The following is a 20434-nucleotide window of genomic DNA, read 5'->3' as shown; positions in this document are numbered from 1 at the left end:
TGAATTTTGGTTCCAGGAGGGTGCTTAAATCCCTCCAGTATAAAAACATTAGGAATGTTGTTGTATCTAATCTTACTAACTGTCAAAAAGCATTTGTACAGACAGCCACCAATGCAGCTGTAGTATATGACACAACTTTCCCTCTGCCATCCTCACCTATAAAACTGTCAGGAGCTGTAAAAAAGGTCAGAGGGCTGTGAGAGACGCCGTCAGAAAGTGAATAAAGAGAGAAATGGCTGTGGATTACACTTCACACCTCATCTTCAAAAACAATCTCAGTGTTTTGCAGAGCAAATTAAATAACTTAAAAAACCTTTGAGAATTGGAAGAGAGACAATTATCTCCACATTAAATGTAAAGGAAGAAAAACAGCAGCGGAGTTACTTGCCGTAACCGTTGAGTCCTATTGTTTGAGATGTTTCTAATTATAAAGCACTGGAAGCTGTAGGAATCAGCAAAGACTTACTCAGAGCTTTTCTGCCTGGATTTAGTTGCCTAAAGCTGTGCACTTTGGATAGAATTTTTGACCTGGAACTCCAAATTGACACAAGTCTCAAAAGGGGAAAAAATAAATCTATCGTTTAAGATATGAGAGGCAAAACAAAAAAGAAATATTTACTTAAAATATAAAACCATTTAAATCAAAGAACTACAGATAAAAGTAGCCTCTTCAATTTCAATTTTGTCCTCTCCCTCCATGTTTGGAGAGCAGCTCAGAAGTCTGCACACAGCTCTCAGACCCACAATCTTTTGGAAGAAGCAGTCTGGAAATATCTAGAAGGAGCCTCAAGTCACGGCTGCTAAGGGTGAACCATGAATGTTCTGAGGTTAAATCATCTGCTCAAAGGCCTGCCTCTGCACATTCTGCTGGCATGGTCTTGCATCCTGTTACAGCTGCCACAGAAAAGCTTACGAAGATTCTGTGTCTAATTCTGGTACAGATGAGCCGTTGCTCTCATGTTGCAAAATGTGTGATAGTTGCCGCTGATCTATGGAGCAAGCACTTTGCTTGTCATTAATTTTTGAGTCCTCAGCACGGAGAGTCTTGGCGGTTTGTATGGGTGTGTTGCTGTTGCTGCATTGCCTTTCAATGTGCAAATTTTTCGCTCATGTTGAGTAACTCCACTGTCAGCAGAACCACTGTCCTATTTATGCAGGTTCTTTGCAAGTCCTGCTTTCAAGCAGACAGAAGTGTATTATAAGAAAACTCTGCGAGACTGTATTCATCTTGCAGAGTCACTGGCTCTACTTTTCAGATGGACTGTTCTCTACTACCTGACAAAACATGGGAAAACATTTCCATGGAAAACTTCTGTGGGAGCTATGGTACGTAATTACAGCTCCAGTGGAGTAGAAATTTTGTCTCTTCTCCTTCCAAAAGGAAGCGCAGGGACATTTTTTTCCTTAATCTACCCATTTGGGATTTGACAACAACTATGTCCATCTACCTTCACAGGGACATAGCAAATGTTCATCTCTCCTGCTTCCAGATGCATTACTCACTCACTGGCACTGAGATGTGCCTGTTCTGTTGAGGTTTGTCTCTGTTGTCCAGGGTGTGTTGGAACAAGGGGTTGTTTCTCCTGTATCAGAAGAATGCAACAGTTGGAGGCACTGGGGATTCCCGACTCCCCGTGCTGTTCAGAATAGCATGTGTGGTTTATGTTTCTGGTGAAGGTCTTGCACAGCTCATTGCAGTTGGGCACTTCAGAGGGGACACTCCACTCCTTTGACATGGACAGTGTCCTGAAGCCTGCCTGGAAGCCTTCTGTGGTGAACTTGGGCTGGCTGTAGTTTCATAGTATATGGAATTAAGTTTAGAAGTCAAATCCCTATCACAGAAATTAAGATACTTCATACGTGTCTTATTTACATCTCTCATATGTACAGGTGTGTAAAACTGCAAAACAATTATTGAGGAATTCAGAGTCTCATTTGTTCTTTGGAGATAAAAGAAAAATGCTTTTATATCTGGCATCTTTCAGTGCAGTTCAGCAGTATTCAAAGCTGTCATGGCCAAATACAGTCACAGGGTGCTGCATGACGTAGGATTTCTGTGATGTGATCCCTCGGGGTGTCGCACTAGATTATCAGCATTGTTGACAGAAGTTCAGTTCACTGGTTGTACTTTTAGATGCAGCTGGTACTGTAGTTTGAAGCATGGCTCATGCATCAGTTATGTGCCAGAAGATCCTGGCCTTCACCCTGGGTTCTGCACAGAGATCTGTGTCTGTTTCTTGGGCCTCTTGTTCTAAGGAGTTAATCAAAACGTAAATAGAAGACAATGGTACATTGCCTTCAGGATTCTAGAGTAAAGTCAAGCTGTGTTGGACTCTCAGAAGAGACTGTGTTCTGGTGCCTTGTTGTTTTTCAACAAATACCTCATCCATCTGTTCCACCTCACTCATCATCTCTTTCAAACAAGACCCAGAAGGAAAAGAGATATGTTTCAGTGAACTGTCGTTGGTTGCTGCTGCTTATGCTGTGTTTAAAACATCAATACTGACTTCAAAGATGCTGTCAAGAGTCATGAATTGCCTGCTCCATTCAAACAAAGCAGAAAAAAAAAAAAGTAGTTATATGCTATTTCCTTCCTTTTTTTTAACCCTTGTCCCCTTTGGAAATTGGCTACCCTACCTTTAGGGTAGTTGTTTTGCATTAACAGTATCTGAATGGATACTGAGACATGAACACAGTCTTTAGGAACTTTTCTTCTCCTGTTTGGGACTTTACTGCCTGTTTTCGTTTTTCTCTCCTTTCTGTTCCATCTGAAAGTCTTTATGTAGAATTTTTGCAAATGCTCACGTTACTGTTGACATATTTAGCAGAAAAGCAAACGCAAGAATTCTGAGTAGTAGTTTAATGCCTTTACCGGATGTTTGTGTGAGAAAGGATTCACAATTCTTCATGAAAATGACAAGTTGAAATGGTACAATGCAAAGCAGAGAGAGAGAGAGAGATTTGAATCTCATTGGCAATTATATAATGAAATGTATGGGAGTGTGCTTGTGCGATTGAAAAAGTACACATTAATCAGAACCATGGTTTTGAATCTTTTCTTATCTAGCATATAATTTGTATGATTCTTTAATGACTGAAATTGCCTGGAAGAGAGTAATCATAAACCTACTCTGATGGTTTTAATACATGCAATGGTATATATTTGATACATGCTCCAACTAGTTGTGGGTGACAATAAATTCCCCCAGCCACGTACAGTTTGCAGTATCTTTTGTCAGCAGCTGCCAGGACAGTACTTAACTCATCAGTTTACAAGAGTCTTGCATGTTCAGGGACAAATAAGAATTAAAACTGGTAATTGATGTTACCAGTGGTTCCCACATATAAAACTAGTGGGCTTCAGTTTTCCTAAATTAATTGAGTCCCAAGGGGAATATCATGGCTCTTGAGAGCATTTTGCTTATATAGTGGAAGAGCAGTTCATTCTTATGAATATTACAATGTGTTGCCAGGATTTTATGGTCTAGTAAAAGTCAATGTTTGAATCTCTTGGTTGTTGAATTAAATTTTCTCAGCAAACTCTTGTCCTATGTAGACAGCTATTTAAGTCAAATAGTAATCAAAATCTATTGCCTTGTAAATCACTACAGTCTAAAGCAATTGCCAAAGTAACTTGACTCTTAACTTACTTCAGTAAAGTGGATCATAGGAGTAACTAGATGGGAATGAATAAAAGGAAATTTTGTCTGCTTCTTAGACTTTTGTCCACCTTCCCTTCTCAGCCAGCCTCAGCTGATACACATCATGCACTAAATGTAGAGTTACAGGATGAAGTTAGCAGGTTGTTTTTTTGGGGTTTTTTGGGTTTTTTTTTACCATTAGGTCAAAAGTTTTATTCATGGTTTCCAACCAGCCTGTAATGCTCTTTTGTCAGGACCATATCTTTTCCTAATAACATATACCATCACTGCTTGTTTTCATCCAAGTAATTAACTAGTATTCAGGGTATTACAGATTATTTTCACAAGAAAGAGAAAACAGGAATGGAATAGGCCTTTGCTGTTCTCTTGATTGACAAATTAAATACATGGGGGCCCTTAACGCAAGAATATGAAAAGTTCTTTTTGTTGAATATGGTAGGAAATATATATGAAATGCTGTTTGTTTCTTTCTTTCCTCTGCCCCCGCTCTCTCTCCAGTGAATAGTTTCAGTCAAAGCTCTCTTACCTTTCTGTAGCGTTGCATTAGCAGTGTCATTTTCCTGCTTTGGCACCTCTGTGATATTTGCAGCTGAGACCATGTGGAACAGCAACATCAAAGCCCATCCCTCAGTCCTTCACTTACCATGCCTGTGTAAAAGCATTTGAATTCTATCTAGGCCTTGTTTACTGTTATTCTAGCCATGTTGTTGAACAAAAGGACCTACAACAATTGTTCTATTTTTTTGCTCTCAGGGTACCATAGTAGGTGGTTATTCAAAGGGATGATATGACCACCTTAGCTCCATCACATCGTTACTTACCCCAGCTCTTTAGTTCCATTTTGGTCACTTCCAGGTAGGGGTCTAGGGCTGTTCCTGCTGTAAGGATTGTCCTCCTCTTCACAGAAAAATTCAGTTTATTGCTTTTGGTAGAGATAGTGCTTTTTTGAAGATATCTTTATATCCCAAGGGGGTTTTGGTAGTACTACTCAAGCATTGCTTAAAATATGTGTGCATACTTTAATAATGAGAATCTCAGAGTTTCTCTGTTCTTCTGCCTGTTTGCTAATGAACAGTTTCTCAGAGCTTAAATTTGTCATGCTTCTCTAGAAAATATTTTTGTGTGCCCAAATAGGGGGTGTGTGTTTGTGTTATAGTGATAGGATAAAAATGAAAAGTAAGCTCTGTAGAGCCTGTTATCTACAGCCAGTTGCAAAGACAGTTGAGCATTTCTTGCCTGACTTTTTAGTGCTCAACTCCTACAGTGAAATCTACAACCGTAAACAAGATACCTCTGTTCTTTCTACATATGCATGCCAGATACTGGGCCTCTTTAAGTCATATTCAAAGTTGCTCACACATTGTGGGCAGAGAGACGAAGAGTGAAGGATTGGGAAATAAACATCTGAAATCCATTTTCATTTGTAGGGACTATATGTAAATATTAGACACTTAAAGGAGACATGGATTTACATTCCTGAATTTCTTTAAAGATGACCAGCTGACTCTTTAGTTTAAAAACCTAAAAGCTAAAGAATACCTGTTTTCTATAATTTATCTAGAGACTTTTTCTAATCAGTCCTCAGATTAAAAATTTGAATGCATAAGTCTTCCACTCCAAGTGAGCTCACACTTATTACTTAGTGTCTTCTGCATCCATTAACATGGCTTGGCAACTTGGCATCAGCAGGCAGATAGGCAGTTCTTCACTCCTCTAGGCTTCTGACCAGGACTAGTTAAGGAGGAGTCAAGAGTAATATGAATTTTAACCTCTCAGGCAGGGAAGACTTTGTATCTAGAGCTGCTTCTTTATCATTAGTAGAATATTTACAGTGGGTATTAAAAAAATGGACAGCAGTAACATCAGAGTTGTCTGAGTGGCAGCTGTTGTGAATGCTGTTTGTTTAACTGGGATTGATACGGTCTTCCTGTTAACACTATTTAGTGCATCCAGTAAATATCTAATTCATCCAAGAGGATGAATTAGATGTTTAGATGCCTAATTCGTGAATCCCAAGAGGATGCAGACATTCTTGATCTCTGCCAAGACAGCATTTCTTAAAGTACATTTATTGGTGAAAACTGTGATGCCAGCAGGATCCCAAGTGTCTTCAGTAGTTAGCTGGATTTCTTTATAAATCAGTTTCTTGTACTTAGTCTTCAGATGAACTGATGACTCGTGTGTTTGTGTGCCCTCAAGGAAAGTGCTACCTTTTCTGTAAAGGTGATTGGGGTGAGGTGATATAAGCAAAGTGTTTGATTTTAGTGTATGGAAATGGATATTACCATTTTGAGGTAGACACTAAATTAAACATGACAGTGATTTGCAGCCCTGAATTCCTGTAAGGACATGCAGGTTGTGCTTTAGTTTTGGGTTGGGGGTTTTTGTTTGGTTTGCTTTTGTTGTTGTTGTTGTTGTTTTTTTAAAAAAAACCCACACAACACAGAAACTCACAACAGGATCTGTTATATTTATTTTACCCCATCGACTAGGTGTCATTGTTTTATATATATTATCCAACTCAAGAGAATGTAAGGTGCTCAAAATGGTAAAGACAAGAGAAAGCTTTATCCTATGAAACTGAAAGAAAAATAAAGTGAAATAACTTTTGAATCAAAGACTTAGAGATGGTATTATTGTAACTATACAATTTCTAATATAGCATGCTCTATGTTTGAAAGTGAAGGTTAAGAGGAAGTTACCTGGGTAGCAGTTTATCTCAATAACATACAAAGCTTTATAACAAAGATAAAAGAAAAGAATAATTAAAGATTTAGAGATAAATTATATAAAATGCAACATGAGTTTACCAGAGGTAAATTGTGGCAGAAGAACATAAGAGCATTCTTTGTAAAATAAACTGTGTTTACAGATGGGAGATTTGGTAGCTTTTATCTATCTGGTGTTCGATCAAGAATTTATTATGGAACTCATACTAGAAAAATATTAATGAAACTGAAAAAGATGTTCTTTAAGGCTTTAATCTTTTGTAATTGGCTAAGAAAGCAGCTGGAGACATAGCAGCAAGTCGCGCTATGCACTGGGCATTTATACTTGACAGGAAGAGGAGGGGAAAGGTGTGTGCATGTCAGTCAGTCAGAGGACATACTACTTAAGGGTGGTCCAGTCTCTGCAGGTGCACTGAGTCTGGTTGGAGCCTGCCCTTACTTCAGCAGTGACAGCCTTCCCTTGTGCAGGGAAGGAGAGGTGTTCTTCAACACCTGGGAAACAGGCTGGGAAATTTGCTTCTGCCAGAAGGCTTGGTGGTATGAAGCAGCAGTAAGGGGGGGGAATAGGGGGGTGGCTGCAAGTGCGTCTCCTTCTCAGCGATTCCTGTGGTCTCTCATCTCTCCTTCTCCTTGCTTATGTGGCAGCAGCAGCTGATGTGGCTTAGTTTAGCCTGTGGACAGGAGCAAGCAGATGCACTAATTACTGCCTGTTTTGTTAGGGAACTGATATGAGGTTGGATAAAAGTGTATATGGAGCCAGAGGGACCCTGCTAATCAGTGAATCAGAGAGTGACTTTTAGGCAACCATGAAGAAATAAACCTAAGAAAGATATTTTCAATCTGTGAGCAGGAAAAATTACACCTTCACACTCCCAGTCTGGCATACAAGCTTTGGGATCAGCAAAGTTGACTGGGAGGAGTTCATTTAGTGCACTTCCTTGGAGATCTTCCCTCCTTACTCCACAAATTCAGCAAAGCTTTACTGGAGCCAGTAGGTTGCACATTTCTTTCAGTGAGTACCACGATATCTACTGCTGTCATTTCTGGCTTTTCCAGCATCATTTACCAAAGTGTTCTGGTTTTCAGAATATTTAGTAGGCTGACTGCAGGTTATTTGTTTTTCTGCCTCCATCCTCTGCACATCATGCAGGTGCTGTATTACAATAATTCTTTCCCAGATACTGAAATGTCTTGGTTTAATTTTCATTATTCTTTTGCCTTTTCTGAATCTTTTCTTTAAAAAATTTTTTAAAAGTTCATCCCTTTTGCATTTTAGCTTTGTTGTTATAAGCACTTTTCATGCATGCAGTCAAACATGTTGCAAATAGACGTGCCTGTATTGTATGTCACACTGTCTGTCAGAATGTTTTTCAGCTAAAGCTCTGCAAAAAAGGTACTGAAATACTATAATATAAAAGGCAGCTTGCAGCAGTGAAGCTAACTGGTGGTCCTAGCAGAGAATATCAGGTTTGGAAGAATGGAGAGAAGCATGAACAAGATTATGATGGGGTAAGGGCACAGCAAGGGCTTAAGATGAGGTTTACAGAGCAAAGAATCGGAATTAGGTATCAAATCCCAAGACTTGAAGATAGAAGAAATAGTGCAGCATAAATAGGAGGAGAGATAAATAAAACCATCAAATTAACAAAGGAAGCATCATGACAGTAAGATAAGAAAAAGGGTACTAATGCTCTCTGTATAAAAAGTGAAACCTCAATTGACATTGAGTTAGGAGTGGAAGTCAGGTTGGACTGAATGGGCAAAGGGCAAGGGTGATGTGAATTCAAAGGTAAAAATACAGTTTTCTTTTTAACAGCTCGCAGTTTGAGGATACCTGTAATAATTATTTGCCTTAGTCCTGTATTGCCAAATATGTCAATCACTTGGAGAAGAGAGCTGTTACTTGGCTTGAAAGCTGTAAACTAGTGAAACAGAAACTAAGGTGCAGTTTTCATAGTTGCAGGGGGTAGTGAATTGTGAAACTCATGGAGGAATTGAACTCACAAGTTTTGGCTAATTGTTATTAAAGAAAGGTCTAACATATTCTGATAAATGAGTTCTAAACAAATAATTAATAAATAAAGAATTTTATCCTGGTTTCCTAGGGAAAAAAGGCTCATAGAATGTGTTGTTTGTTTTGCCCGTTGGCCTTTTCCTCTACTAGTAACTTCTGAAACTGATAGCTAATTTGAAATCATTTGAAAAGAAGTGGAAGGTCAAAACCTTCCAGTAGACTTTAAAATCAGTGGCTGGGTGGAGGAGAGACCAAATTAGTGTGCCTGAAGCAAGCAGAACATTGACATTATATATTCATTTTGGCAACAGCCAGGTTGACAATCCACACATCCTTCCCAGCTACTGGCACAGCGTTGCTCTCTCTTGCTCTACATCCTGAGGAACCTGGGAAGGGAGCAGAACCTAGGGTGTGGGAGAAGGGTTAGGGACAGATGGTGCAACTCCTGAACAGTGAACCACGCTCCGTTATTTTCTTGTTTCTGATCATATGTTTTTTACAATCTAATTTTCTGTCTGCTTTTACCTGAGAATCCCTGAAGAGCGTAGGTTTTATTTCATCTATACCATTAAGCAAGGCCAAGGGATTAACAGATTTCTGTTCCTTTTTTAACGTTTGATAGATTTGAGAGCTGAAGATTTGCTTTTATCTTTAATGAAACTGCATACTATTTGAACTGTTATCAGTTTGAATGTTTCCAGAGTTTAATTAGCAGTACATGAGCATTGCTCTGAAACAAAGTCATACTTCTGTTCGCTGTTTACAGATTTATTGCTTATGTGCTATAAATTTGTTCTGTATGCATTTAATGCATACAGTCTGTGAGTGTTATTTTAACCTTAATTCTGTGTTGTCCCCTTATTTTCTTAAAATATACTAAGAGATCCACCAAAATACAATATTAAATCCATACTCTTTAATAAATCAGTTAGCAGGTGGGATTTTTCAGTGGCATCGATACCCGTATCTCAAGTAGCCTAAGTACTGTCATTACAAAATCTGTGTTTACTTCCCTTAGTAGAGCTTCAGGCTTTAAATTTAAAGATCCTCTGTTACCTAGTCCTACAAAATTGCAACTAGAATATGTTAACTCATGCTAAACCAGAAAGGATACAGAAACTTTGTGAAAAATCGTATTTTAGTTAAATCTTAGCTGCTAACATTGGCTGCAAAACAACAAAAATTTGCATTGTTTCACTATCTATCTAAAAATCTTTTAAGCAAATAGAAGAGAGCTTAATAAAGAACAGTCATAATCATGTTTATGTGTAAATATATACGTTTAGAGTGTTCTTTGGGAGAGGTAGCAATGAAAAACTACTCTGGATTGTCTAGTGTGCTTGCTTGCCAAAGGCAAATTAGCAAGTATACTCAATGTTACACTTTGAAAATTTAGAACTCTAAAATATGTATCCTTCCTTAGTTTAAAAAAAGAAGTAAAAATGAGTGGGGACTTCAATGAAAAATGTGCTATTTTTTAGCATTGTTTAAGCCTCGAGTAATGATTTGAAGCACTTGTATGCTTTTGGAACATGGGTGCTGTCAAGGCAGACCTATCCAGGTATTGCCAACTTTGTTTCTGTCATGCAGATTTAGTAGATACTATGGAAGGTCTTTCAAAACTATGAGTGCCTAGACTATTTTTAGGAAGTGGAGTTGTTTTGTTTGGAAGAGTGTACATTTACAGTATATGGAAGTCTGATTTTAATTAATATATCCTCAAAGCACATGTAGGTGCATGCATTACATTATCCTTTAATATCATTTTAATTGTTCAGAAACCTATTTTTATCTCACCTTCATTCACTTTTCATCTTTGTAGAATCTTCGGTGTATAAATTTATGAATTATTTTAATCTCACAGATTTTAAAAGCCGTATCTGTACAATTTATGAATTCTCTAATATGAATCTGTCTGCAGATTTGATTCTGAACATAAGATTTGTCTATATTTTATAGTTATCTTTTGTATTTGTTTTGGAATTATGTGCTAAAGTGAGATGATTAACAGCAAAGATTTATTAAAGTTTGATTGTTATGACTGTGAATAGGAGATTGTCTCACATTGGGCGGGTGATAACCAAGCTGATCAAACTCCTCAGCTGTAAGAGGCTGGTAAATAAGTATTGCATGAACTGGCAGGGCAGTTTGACCATCTGATCAGGCAGACAAGCAGTAACTGTAAATAGGAAGCTGCCTAATCAACGATTTTTACAGCAAAAGTTTTCAGTCCACCTTAGTGTCTGCTTACCTAATCCAAAATTTGGTCAGTAATGATTTTATAGGAGACAATGTTGAAACCCACAGTAAAGTAAAGGTAGATGATGCTCACTGCTTTCCCATCATCCACTCAGCCAGTCGTCTCACTGTGGAAGGCTATCAGGTTGGTTAAGTAGAGTTTCCCCTTAATAAATCCATGCTGACTGCTGCTGGATCACCTTCCTGCCTTTCATGTGTTTGGAAATGATTTCCATGAGGATTCGTCCTATGCAAACTTGTAAATGGTGAGCAAGTATTTTTGTTCGTGTGTGTGTGTGTATACACACGTGAGCTAGGTAGAGGAATAAACTAGATTGTTAATAGGATGCAGTGGTCTGCTTTGGAGTGGTTAAGACATGGTAGTTATTCTTAGACATACAAATTTGGATCAGAGTATTCTTTTGTCGGTCAAAAATACTCATTTACAAAGATACTGAATGTTGATGTTGTAGGCGTACACATTTATATAAAAACATAAATTATAGTCATTGTATTTAGTGTGTATTACTCTCTTCTTTGAAAGAACTCCAATACATTTATAGAGAGAAATGATAATTTCTTCTAGTAGTGTTTTACAAAATAATGTTGTGTTTACTTTGTAGAGCAGTATGTCTCATTACATAACAGCTATACATTTCCGTTTCAGGGAATAAAGAAAACAGGTTTTATATTTTCTTGGTAGAAAAGACAGTGACAAAAAAAAAAAACAACCCAACCTGATATAATCCTCATGTAAATTCACATCATTCGTACTGTGGTTCAGGAGAAATGCCTTGGTTATGGCTCATTAAACAACAATATGAAAGTGAATTATTTGAATTTGAAAATATAGTGTATCTTCTATCAGTTGGCTTTTAATCAAGTTTATACTTGATAACTCAATTGACAGAAAACTCCAGTGTAACTCTTAGCTTGCTCGTGTGTTTGAATTTCTAAGAATTTGTTTGTTCATTTGTCTACCTGTGTCAAACAGCATTGCTGTATGTGCAGAGTGGTCACCCACTTTCTGTGACTGCAGGTGAGCATGATGACAGCTAATGCTGAAATACTGTCTCCTGGGGAATTCACACTTTTGGAGTTTGTTTATATGACAGTTTCCTGTAGTGCTAATCTTCTGAGAAAGGAAAGTTTCTAGATAATGGATGTGGGTTTCTCATAGATCTCATATGTATGTAACTAATAGAGTTTTAAACTCTTTAAAGTTTTGTATTTTACTTTTTCCTTTAAATTTTAATATGTAAATCCCATTCTATTTAAGGTAATTGTTTGGGGTAAAAAAGACAGAGACATATTTTGAAAGATTAAATTTACTGTTATTTCTCTTTAGTTTCAGGCACTGCATGCTGTATCACACACACTGGTTTTGCTAGGAAGGAACAACATACTAAGAAATTCTTTAATATCTCTTCTACTATCAGAAGTACGTCAGTTTGCTGAGCAGCTGTTGCAAGCTTACCAGGTACTGTCATCTTTTCTTTTGGAGAAGGGCCAAAGAGTGATGTTGGGGAGTGTTTTGTCTGTATCTATTTGTTTCATAAAATCTAATAAATGGATCATTCTATAGAATATGCAGGTTTGAGAACCCAGAAAATGCTAGGACGTAACCTTAACAGCAGATTCAGAAAAAAAAAGGTAAAAAAAACCAAAACCAAAACATTCCTTATGGACAAAAGTAAAATTATCAGACTGTATAATAAATAGACTGTATAGGTTTTAAGATCATGCTATATAATTTGGAAAATACTTGAAATAATTAGTTAAAACAATTATTGCAATGTGTAAATTGTTGGCTATACAACTTGAGTGTCCAGCTGGACCCACAAAGAATTATGTCTGTCTCTAGCTCATGTAAAACTGGAAAGAAAGTTGCATTTATCCAACACATATAGTTGTATTTAGTTTGTTGTAATGAGTAAGAGATGAAGAGCAGAATAGAATAGGAATAATATTTTTGGTAAAATTTGTTCTTAGGTTAAATTTTTTCCATTAAACAATAGAGTTTAAAAAAAAAAGAGAGAGACAGTAAGTGGATGTTCCCTCAACATTTGGAGAAGCAATGTATGAAATAAAGTGGGGTTTCGTAGATTTTTCATGTATTTGTGTGTGCTGATATGTATTTAATGCAAACTGTTCAGTTTCACTTGGGATTATGACTAGAAGATTATCCTACAAGAGCCAATAAAAAGAAAGCATGCAGCTTTTTATTTGGTGGCAAATAAAATTTTATATATAGATGCATATAGAGAGAGATATATATAAAAACATTCGTTGTAGGTATATCTAGTGGCAGTCCAGTTTAACAAATGTTTTAAGTGTTACTCAAGCAGTCTTCACTTTATTCTTTTGCTCTCTGGGATATGATGTGGGAGTAAGTTCTAACTGCTGGGGAGGGAAGATGTAATTTCCAACCCGTATTTCTAGTATGTTTGAATTATGTTCTGAAAAGGCTTCAGAAAGGCCAACTTTGAAAGAATGAAATAATGAGTTGTGTCTTATTTTAAGTCAGTAGTAGCATACCAGAATTACTGATGGCAGACAAAAGTGAACAGACTTTAAACAAATGTAAGGATATGGAAGTGCGTAATTGAAAAAAAGCTTTAAGTTTAAACAAGTTGCTCATTTTTAACACTATTAGATCTCAACAGAATTAGTCATCCCTCCTTTCAGCAGGGTTTTTGCCAGTGGCAACAGAGAACTCTCCAGTGCTCCACACTGATGAAAAGCTTACATTGAGCATTACACTTTGCTGAGTTAGTTACTACGGTACTACTTAACCTTGACATACTGTAATTATTTTAAGTATTGCTTTCGTATTTGGTACATAAAACTTATTTCAAACAATTTCTAAAAGAAGTTTGACTCTCTTTGGCTTTCCTTTATGTTGGGAGGAATCACGTATTTGATTTAAGATCATAATAAGAGAGATTACAAAACTGTGTAACTTGCAGTTGAGAAAATTGAAGTAAATTAGTATCCTGTGTTTTTAACTGTAAAAGATTCTCTTTAACTACACCAGTGATTTTGATTTTTCTAATGGCAAATTATTTTATTACTGGCAGTGTAATTTGTTTATTTATGGGAAGATAGTAGAAGGTTTTATTCATATATAAATATAGAGAAGTTGATAATTTAATCCCTGAACAATTCTTATACCAGTGCTGGTAAAATAAATGGCTTAAATGCTAGTCTCACTAGGGTGGCTTGATAACCCCTAGTTGATGGTACAGCAATTTTCCTTTTCTTTTCATTTTTTTTCTTTTTTTTTTTTTTTTAAAAAAAACCTTTGGGAAAGCCATCACTCTGCTTGATTTCCCCCCACCACTGTCAAGAAATGGAAACCTTCAATTGTACTTCCTGGAGCAACTGAAGAAAGTTGTATCTAGTACTGAAGGGAAGGTGCCTATGGAGTGGGAGACAATTTTTGACGGGACAGAGACTTGTACTCTTTATTGAGAAGAAAAAATGTATTTTTGATCTTGTAAATTTATTCTGTTTCTTCACACTTGGTATATGTGGACTGTAATTTGGGAGAGTAAAATGCATTTATTACTTGACCTTTTCAGCTTCAGAACCAAATCCTTTTTCAGGTTAAGTCTTGGCTACCTGCAGCCCTCCATCTGTCTCATTTTAATTACCGTGCTTACTGCAAATCTTAGCCATTAGCAGTCCACGCTACCGATTTTCAGACTTTCTACTACCAAGAGCCTGGAAATGCCTCCCACCTTTACAAGTGAGGAAATTTATGTTTATTATTGTGCAAGGGAAAACAGAAAGATTTTCTGACAAAACACTTAATAAGGTTCCTTTTCACTCTTTTTTTTTTTTTTTTTTTTTTTTAAAAACCAACCCTTTCTGTTCACCCAGAGAAATAATTTAATTCTGTCTATTCAAGAATTTAGAGCCATGTTTGCATAAGGAGAGTTCCCTGCTCTGCTTCTGCTTCCTCCCACTAAGTTGTCAGTCTACCTTCTGCTACTGAAATGTGGTAGACCCTATCTTTTTGTTTTATTTATTTTTTTTAACTGATACAGTAATTTATTTAAATTTTCCTCATGTCGCATTACAAGCATTTCTTGGAAGATTAATGCATCTTGATCAACCAACCGCAAACCGTGGTCTGGAACAGAACTTTAATATAATCTTATCAAAGCTTATGGGGCTTTCTTTTGAATCCTTTTAAAACACTTTGTATTTAAGTGACCGTCAGAAGAATAAGTGAGCTTCGGGCGCTTAGGTAGAGACTCCAGTGACTAATTTTGCAATGACAAAGTAGTCTTGAAATGTTCACCCTGCAACACGATGTTGGACTTTTTCTAGGAATAGTGAAAGGTTTAATGTCGCTGAATTTGATGCTGCGGGAGCTGTGCATCTCTCTGTATCTGACACTTTGTAGGACTCTAAGATTTTGCAAAGCTGCAGTTCATGTAGCGAAAGTAACTGAAGTTCTGGTTTGCTTAACTTGCTGTGCTAAGTCAGTGCTTTTGAAGTTTATGCATTCTTGCATTTAGTCCAAATAGATGTATTGCGTTCATTTACAAACCCTTATACGTTCTGTATGTGATAATAATTTTTGGAAATACTTCTTAACAAAAACCTTTCTCCTTATCACAGTAGGACACTAAACTCTATTATTTCTGATAGCCTGATTTGCAGATCTGCTTCTGAATGTTTCTGACTTTGTGTAACATTACTTCTGGTAGGCATGATTCTAAAAAGGACTAAATTTTTTTTTCTCTTCTTGTTTTATAATCAAAACTAACAATATGATATCAGTTTGAAATATACCAAATGACAAAAAAAAACCCTTCATAAATACTTAAATTAGAATTTGCAGAAGGATAATACTTTATATAATCAAACTTCGTTAGCTGACAAGTATCCTAATCCTGTTTTGTTACTTAACAAAGACTGCCGTTAATTGCAAAGATGTTTCATGACTTCCACTTAAGACAATCAAATTAGGGACTCTAAATTTTGCCTATGATTAGACTTACACAAATTCCTGTTTTCTTTTTATTTTGTTTTTTGTGTCTTTTGTTGTTGGCAGATAGGAGAAACAAAGAAATCATCTGAGGCGTGAATTCAGGTTAGCTTGCAATTAACTTTTAAACATTTGGTGAAAAAGAGAAATTAAAAAAAAACCTTATTCATCCAAGCAAATTTCTAATGTTTTATTTCTATCTAATTATAGTTTTTTTAAAGTTGAAGATGTTTTCGAACATTGACTTGGATTGAAAACAAAATTCCTGTTAATTTTTCTAAATGAATCATCTAGATATCTCAACACTTTTATCTTAAATTCCTCATTAAGACTTGAGCTAAGCTACAAATAGTTTGTAAAATGTTTGCATTCCAAAATACATAACTTTACATTCAATCATTTCTTCAATAGGATGTGTGTTCAGCTCAGGTTATATAGGTTTGTGGATACGTCCTTTGATAAATAATGAAAATTTTTTACTTTAAAATTCTGACTGATTTTAGTGAGTTTGTATCTCAGTCCTTTTGGAACAAGCTTATCTGTCTATGTTTTAAAGAGCTATCTATGCTTTAAATGGCTTTAAACTGGAAGAGAGTAGACTTAGGAAGAAATTCTTCACGGTGAGGGCGGTGAGGCAGTGGCAGAGGTTGCCCAGAGAAGCTGTGGATGCCCCATCCCTGGAAGTGTTCAAGGCCAGGTTGGATGGGGCTTGGAGCAACCTGGTCTGGTGGAAGGTGTCCCTGCCCATGGCAGGGGGGATGGACTAGGTGATCTTTAAGGTCCCTTCCAACCAAACCATTCTATGATTCTATGCCACTAGCTTTACAAATTAAAAAAAAAATAATTTGACTATGGGAGAGTGTATCTAATGAACTACACCAGAAAAGTACAGGGATTACTCTGCATATTTTTGTATTGTTCCCTAATTGGCTAAATCCATTAATCTTAGAATACGACAAATTAATGTGAAATATGTGAATTTTGTTTAATATTGTGGACCAATATTCTCACACATTAATATAGAAAAGTAACTAAGGAGCATGTAAAACAGGATAGTTATCCTGTTTTTTTTTTTTTTTTTTACCCAGTTAAGATTAATTTTATGGTAGTAAAATCTCAAGCAAATTAGTGGTTTGCTTTAATTCATTTAAGTACTTCATCATGTGCTTAAAGTGAAGCTCATACTTCAGCACTTCTCTGACCCCAAGACACTGACTTCTGGGCAACAGCATATTAATATAAACTCAATTGGGTCCCTTAATTTTTACTGATGTTGGATATGTACTTTTCATTTTTATCTGTAATAGGAACCTTTCATGCTTCATAAATACCATTTATAGGAATACAGTAACTGAACCTTATCTTCCTATGGAATAGAAATCTTCTGATCCCCAATTGAATTCCTACTGCAGAGCAGATACAATTTTAAGATACTAAGATTTCATAATGATACTGTAGAAGATGGATTATTTTTTCAAATGTTGAGCTCCTCACCATGATAGCAGATCTTCCTTTATGATAACTGTTTCAAAGACAGAAGGCCAGAAATGGAAAGCACATATTGATTCAGTGCCCATTTCTAACCCCCCAGGTGTTAATTGCAAGAGCTCTAAAAAAGAGAATTAAAAAACAGAAAATAGATTTGAAAATAGAAAAAGGAAGACATACTGTGAGGTTTTGGAAAGCCCTGTTATTCAGTAATTGCTGACACATAGCTTGTCTAGCATTACGTTTTTATATTACATTACTCTCTATACACTATTTTTCCATTTTTAAAACTTTAAAATGTTTCTATCACAAAAACTATACACTGAATGGGTTTTTTTTAAACCAAAACACCAAGTTTTATGTAATTCTTAATGTTGTATGTAAGCATTAAGTCCAAATCCAAATGTGGGTGCTAACGTTTCTCCTGAAATGAATGCTACGGTTAGACTTTGACACAAGATACAGGGTGGAATTCATACTATTTAGTTTCAATGTGTATAGTAGACACTGCTGTCTACTTCTCATAGACGTCAACCAAGCAGCTAAGGTTAACTAAAAAAATTTGCTGATGTGAAGATAGATAATTGTGCAAGGCTTTGTGGAATGTTACATAAATTCTTGAGAATCAGGCTTATTATGACAGAATAGCTTTGACTCAAATGAGCCAAAGGAGTTAGACATATGGTGGGATTTATCTCACTTAACTTCAGATTTCTATGATGTTTCCATGTGATTTGCATACTCTAGTTTTCCTTTATAGCCAGGGGAGGGAAAGAGGCATTTCTTGTCCAGCCTGTTTTGGATGTACATAATTATGGTAATTGGCCTTAGAGTTGTCTGCTTTTCTGGCTATGAGGAAGGAAACTTAAATTGATCAGTTGAAATGTAGACATTTGTGTTGTACACATCTAAAGTTAAGGAAGGTAAATCCCACCATATCTCTCTGGAGATCTCTTTTGGATGGTCTGGGCCAGAGCTGTTATGCCAGGAAAGGCCTGATCCTGCAGAACAGCGGTTGTCATGCAAAGTGTGCTGCTGTCTGAACGCCGACAAACTTATGTAAGTAACCTTATTAGAAGTTTGTAACAAGTTATATTTCAATTAGGATAATTAATAAGTTAACCTAATTCCCACGTATTCAAATTCCTTAAGTCTGTATGCCATTGGAAGAGATTGATGAAGAACTGGGGCATAGGATATGTATGTATTGGAGCTTCTTGTAACCTGCGTTCAGCAATCATATGTCTGGTGCGTACGCCTCTAAATAGGAGGCTCTGTTAAACTCACAGTCTATGCAGGCAATGTATTTAGGAAGAAAAAGAACAAGGAGGAATGTGGATGTAGTATGATTTTTGAGCATTTCCTGAGATTTTTGTTGCCATTCAGCACTGCATAGCAAACAGTCATGTCACTAAAATGCCAAATTACATGGCAACAGCTCTATGTGGAAGCCGATGAAGGGCTGAAATATTCCTGTGGCTGGAGAACCGTGGTTTTTTTTTTTCTAACAGGCCTGCAAATTAGAGACATTGCGAATGTCAAGATGGACTAGCTCGATTGGTAATCAATCCATAGGGGAAAATGGAGTTTACCTGCATCTATGTTCAGCTAGATAACAGAAGGGTTTAAGGTGCTAAGAACTGAGCTATTAATGTCAGGGCTTGTCTTCATAAGTCTTTCTCCATGTAGCCATTCTGTATCCAGTCGATGCTCAGGGCAGGCATGGTACCCACCACAAGCTTTATTCCAAATGTGTGTATGTCTGATGTGATGCAGAGAATTCTTCAGATAAATTCCTCTTTCCAAGAAGTCTACTTTGTTTATGGAATCTCTTCAACCATAAGTTTATATATGTTGTAATAGAGCTTTTGTATGGGTTAGAAAAAAAGCTATACTGTTTTTCCCAAATATGGTAGAAAATGGCTAAAATAGTTAATATAGGAAAAAAATAACTGAGAATATTATGCAACTAGAAAAGCTAAATGCATTTTGCAGTCCACTGTTGTTCAAGATACTGAAATGGCTATCCAGCATATTTGGCTTTTTGTAGCTTCTACTGTTGACTTTTACTAAGGCATCAGGTTACTAATACTTCACCTGGTTAAAAGAAAAGAGATTGATGCCACGTAGACCTCATGAAAATAATTAAACTTTCATCTGGACATCTGTTCATCCTTTTTAAGATGTCATTTCTTTCCTTGTTATGCTGGTAAGCACAGATTGTAATGTATTTGAACTTACAAATGATTAAAGATGCTGCAAAGTAGTGCTCTTGTAAATGTAGGATTATTTTTTTATTCAATGTGACTGCTGATGCTACTGGTAACAAAGGAGATAACGGCTGGATAGAATAATCAGTGGATCTGCATTTTGTCTCCTAGATATATAGCTAGTTTGGAGATACAGACTTGTGAAAACATAAATCTCTCCCCTGAAAGACAGGAGTGAAAGAATCAGTTGAGACTGTCTATATGTCGGAAGAGTGCCATACACTTTTGAAGTGTATACCTGCTTTTGCTGCATATGTCGCCCCCTATTACAGATTAGATTTTAAGATGCATACATCTCAGACAGAACTGGAAAATGACAAATGGTTCATGCAGTTTCTCTCTTCCCTCTCATGCTATGGTAAAATGATAGTGCTAAGGAGAAAGCAGTTCAGAAGTATTCTTACAGAGCTAAAAGGTAGCAGGGCTTTGACTGCACTTAGGTGCTTGGCAAAATTGAGGATGACATATAATCAGAAAACCTCAGCTGTGTTTGGGAATAGAAGCAGCAAATATCAATTACATGAGGAGAACTTTGTATTACTGTCGACTATAGAATTATTACTCTTAATATTGGTGAATCATCTCGTTCATGGAAACATAATACTGGAAAAGGAAAAATGCTTAATTACAGAAATCAGAATGTGTCACACCTCAACAAGTAAATAAGTAATATTCCTGGAAATCTTGTTTCAAATCGTGCACAAAATCCAGGCTTAAAAAAAAAACCAACAAAATAACGTGATTATAAATTAAAATGACCTATTTGAATTCTTGATACAGTAAAAAAAAAAAGTGCAGTGAAAGCTTATCTGGGTTGATGCTACTTTTACTTCCTTATTCTCAGTGTTAATTCTACCCTTTTCCTATTGCTTTACAGCTCGATTAATCTTTTTGCATGCTTGAAAGCAGAATGTGAATAAGGAAGAAGCATCTGATTTTTGTGGCATATGTTGTATACCTGCTAGTCTGGAAGACCATTTGATTATTACTTAATCTGTGTCTCCAAATATGTGGTTTTAATGCTCTTGTTA

At 36.4% G+C, this 20434-nt stretch overlaps 1 protein-coding gene across 1 annotated transcript in view; it reads left to right on the top strand.

Annotated features, from left to right (window-relative positions):
- The window catches only part of MEI4 (meiosis-specific 4 homolog (S. cerevisiae)), a gene marked incomplete at its 5' end in the record, with an annotated part of 52774 nt that overhangs the window by 2641 nt on the left and 29699 nt on the right, over window positions 1-20434 (top strand). Inside the window, one exon of the mRNA XM_009709143.1 lies at window positions 11992-12123. Within this exon, the coding sequence (XP_009707445.1) occupies window positions 11992-12123 (132 nt within the window). The remainder of the gene's footprint in view (window positions 1-11991; window positions 12124-20434) is intronic.

Source organism: Cariama cristata, unplaced genomic scaffold (assembly GCF_000690535.1).
Source record: "Cariama cristata isolate BGI_N322 unplaced genomic scaffold, ASM69053v1 scaffold25221, whole genome shotgun sequence".
Classification (NCBI taxonomy): Eukaryota; Metazoa; Chordata; class Aves; order Cariamiformes; family Cariamidae; genus Cariama; species Cariama cristata.
Note: the sequence above shows the minus strand (reverse complement) of the source record. Positions and strands in the feature narration are given on the sequence as shown.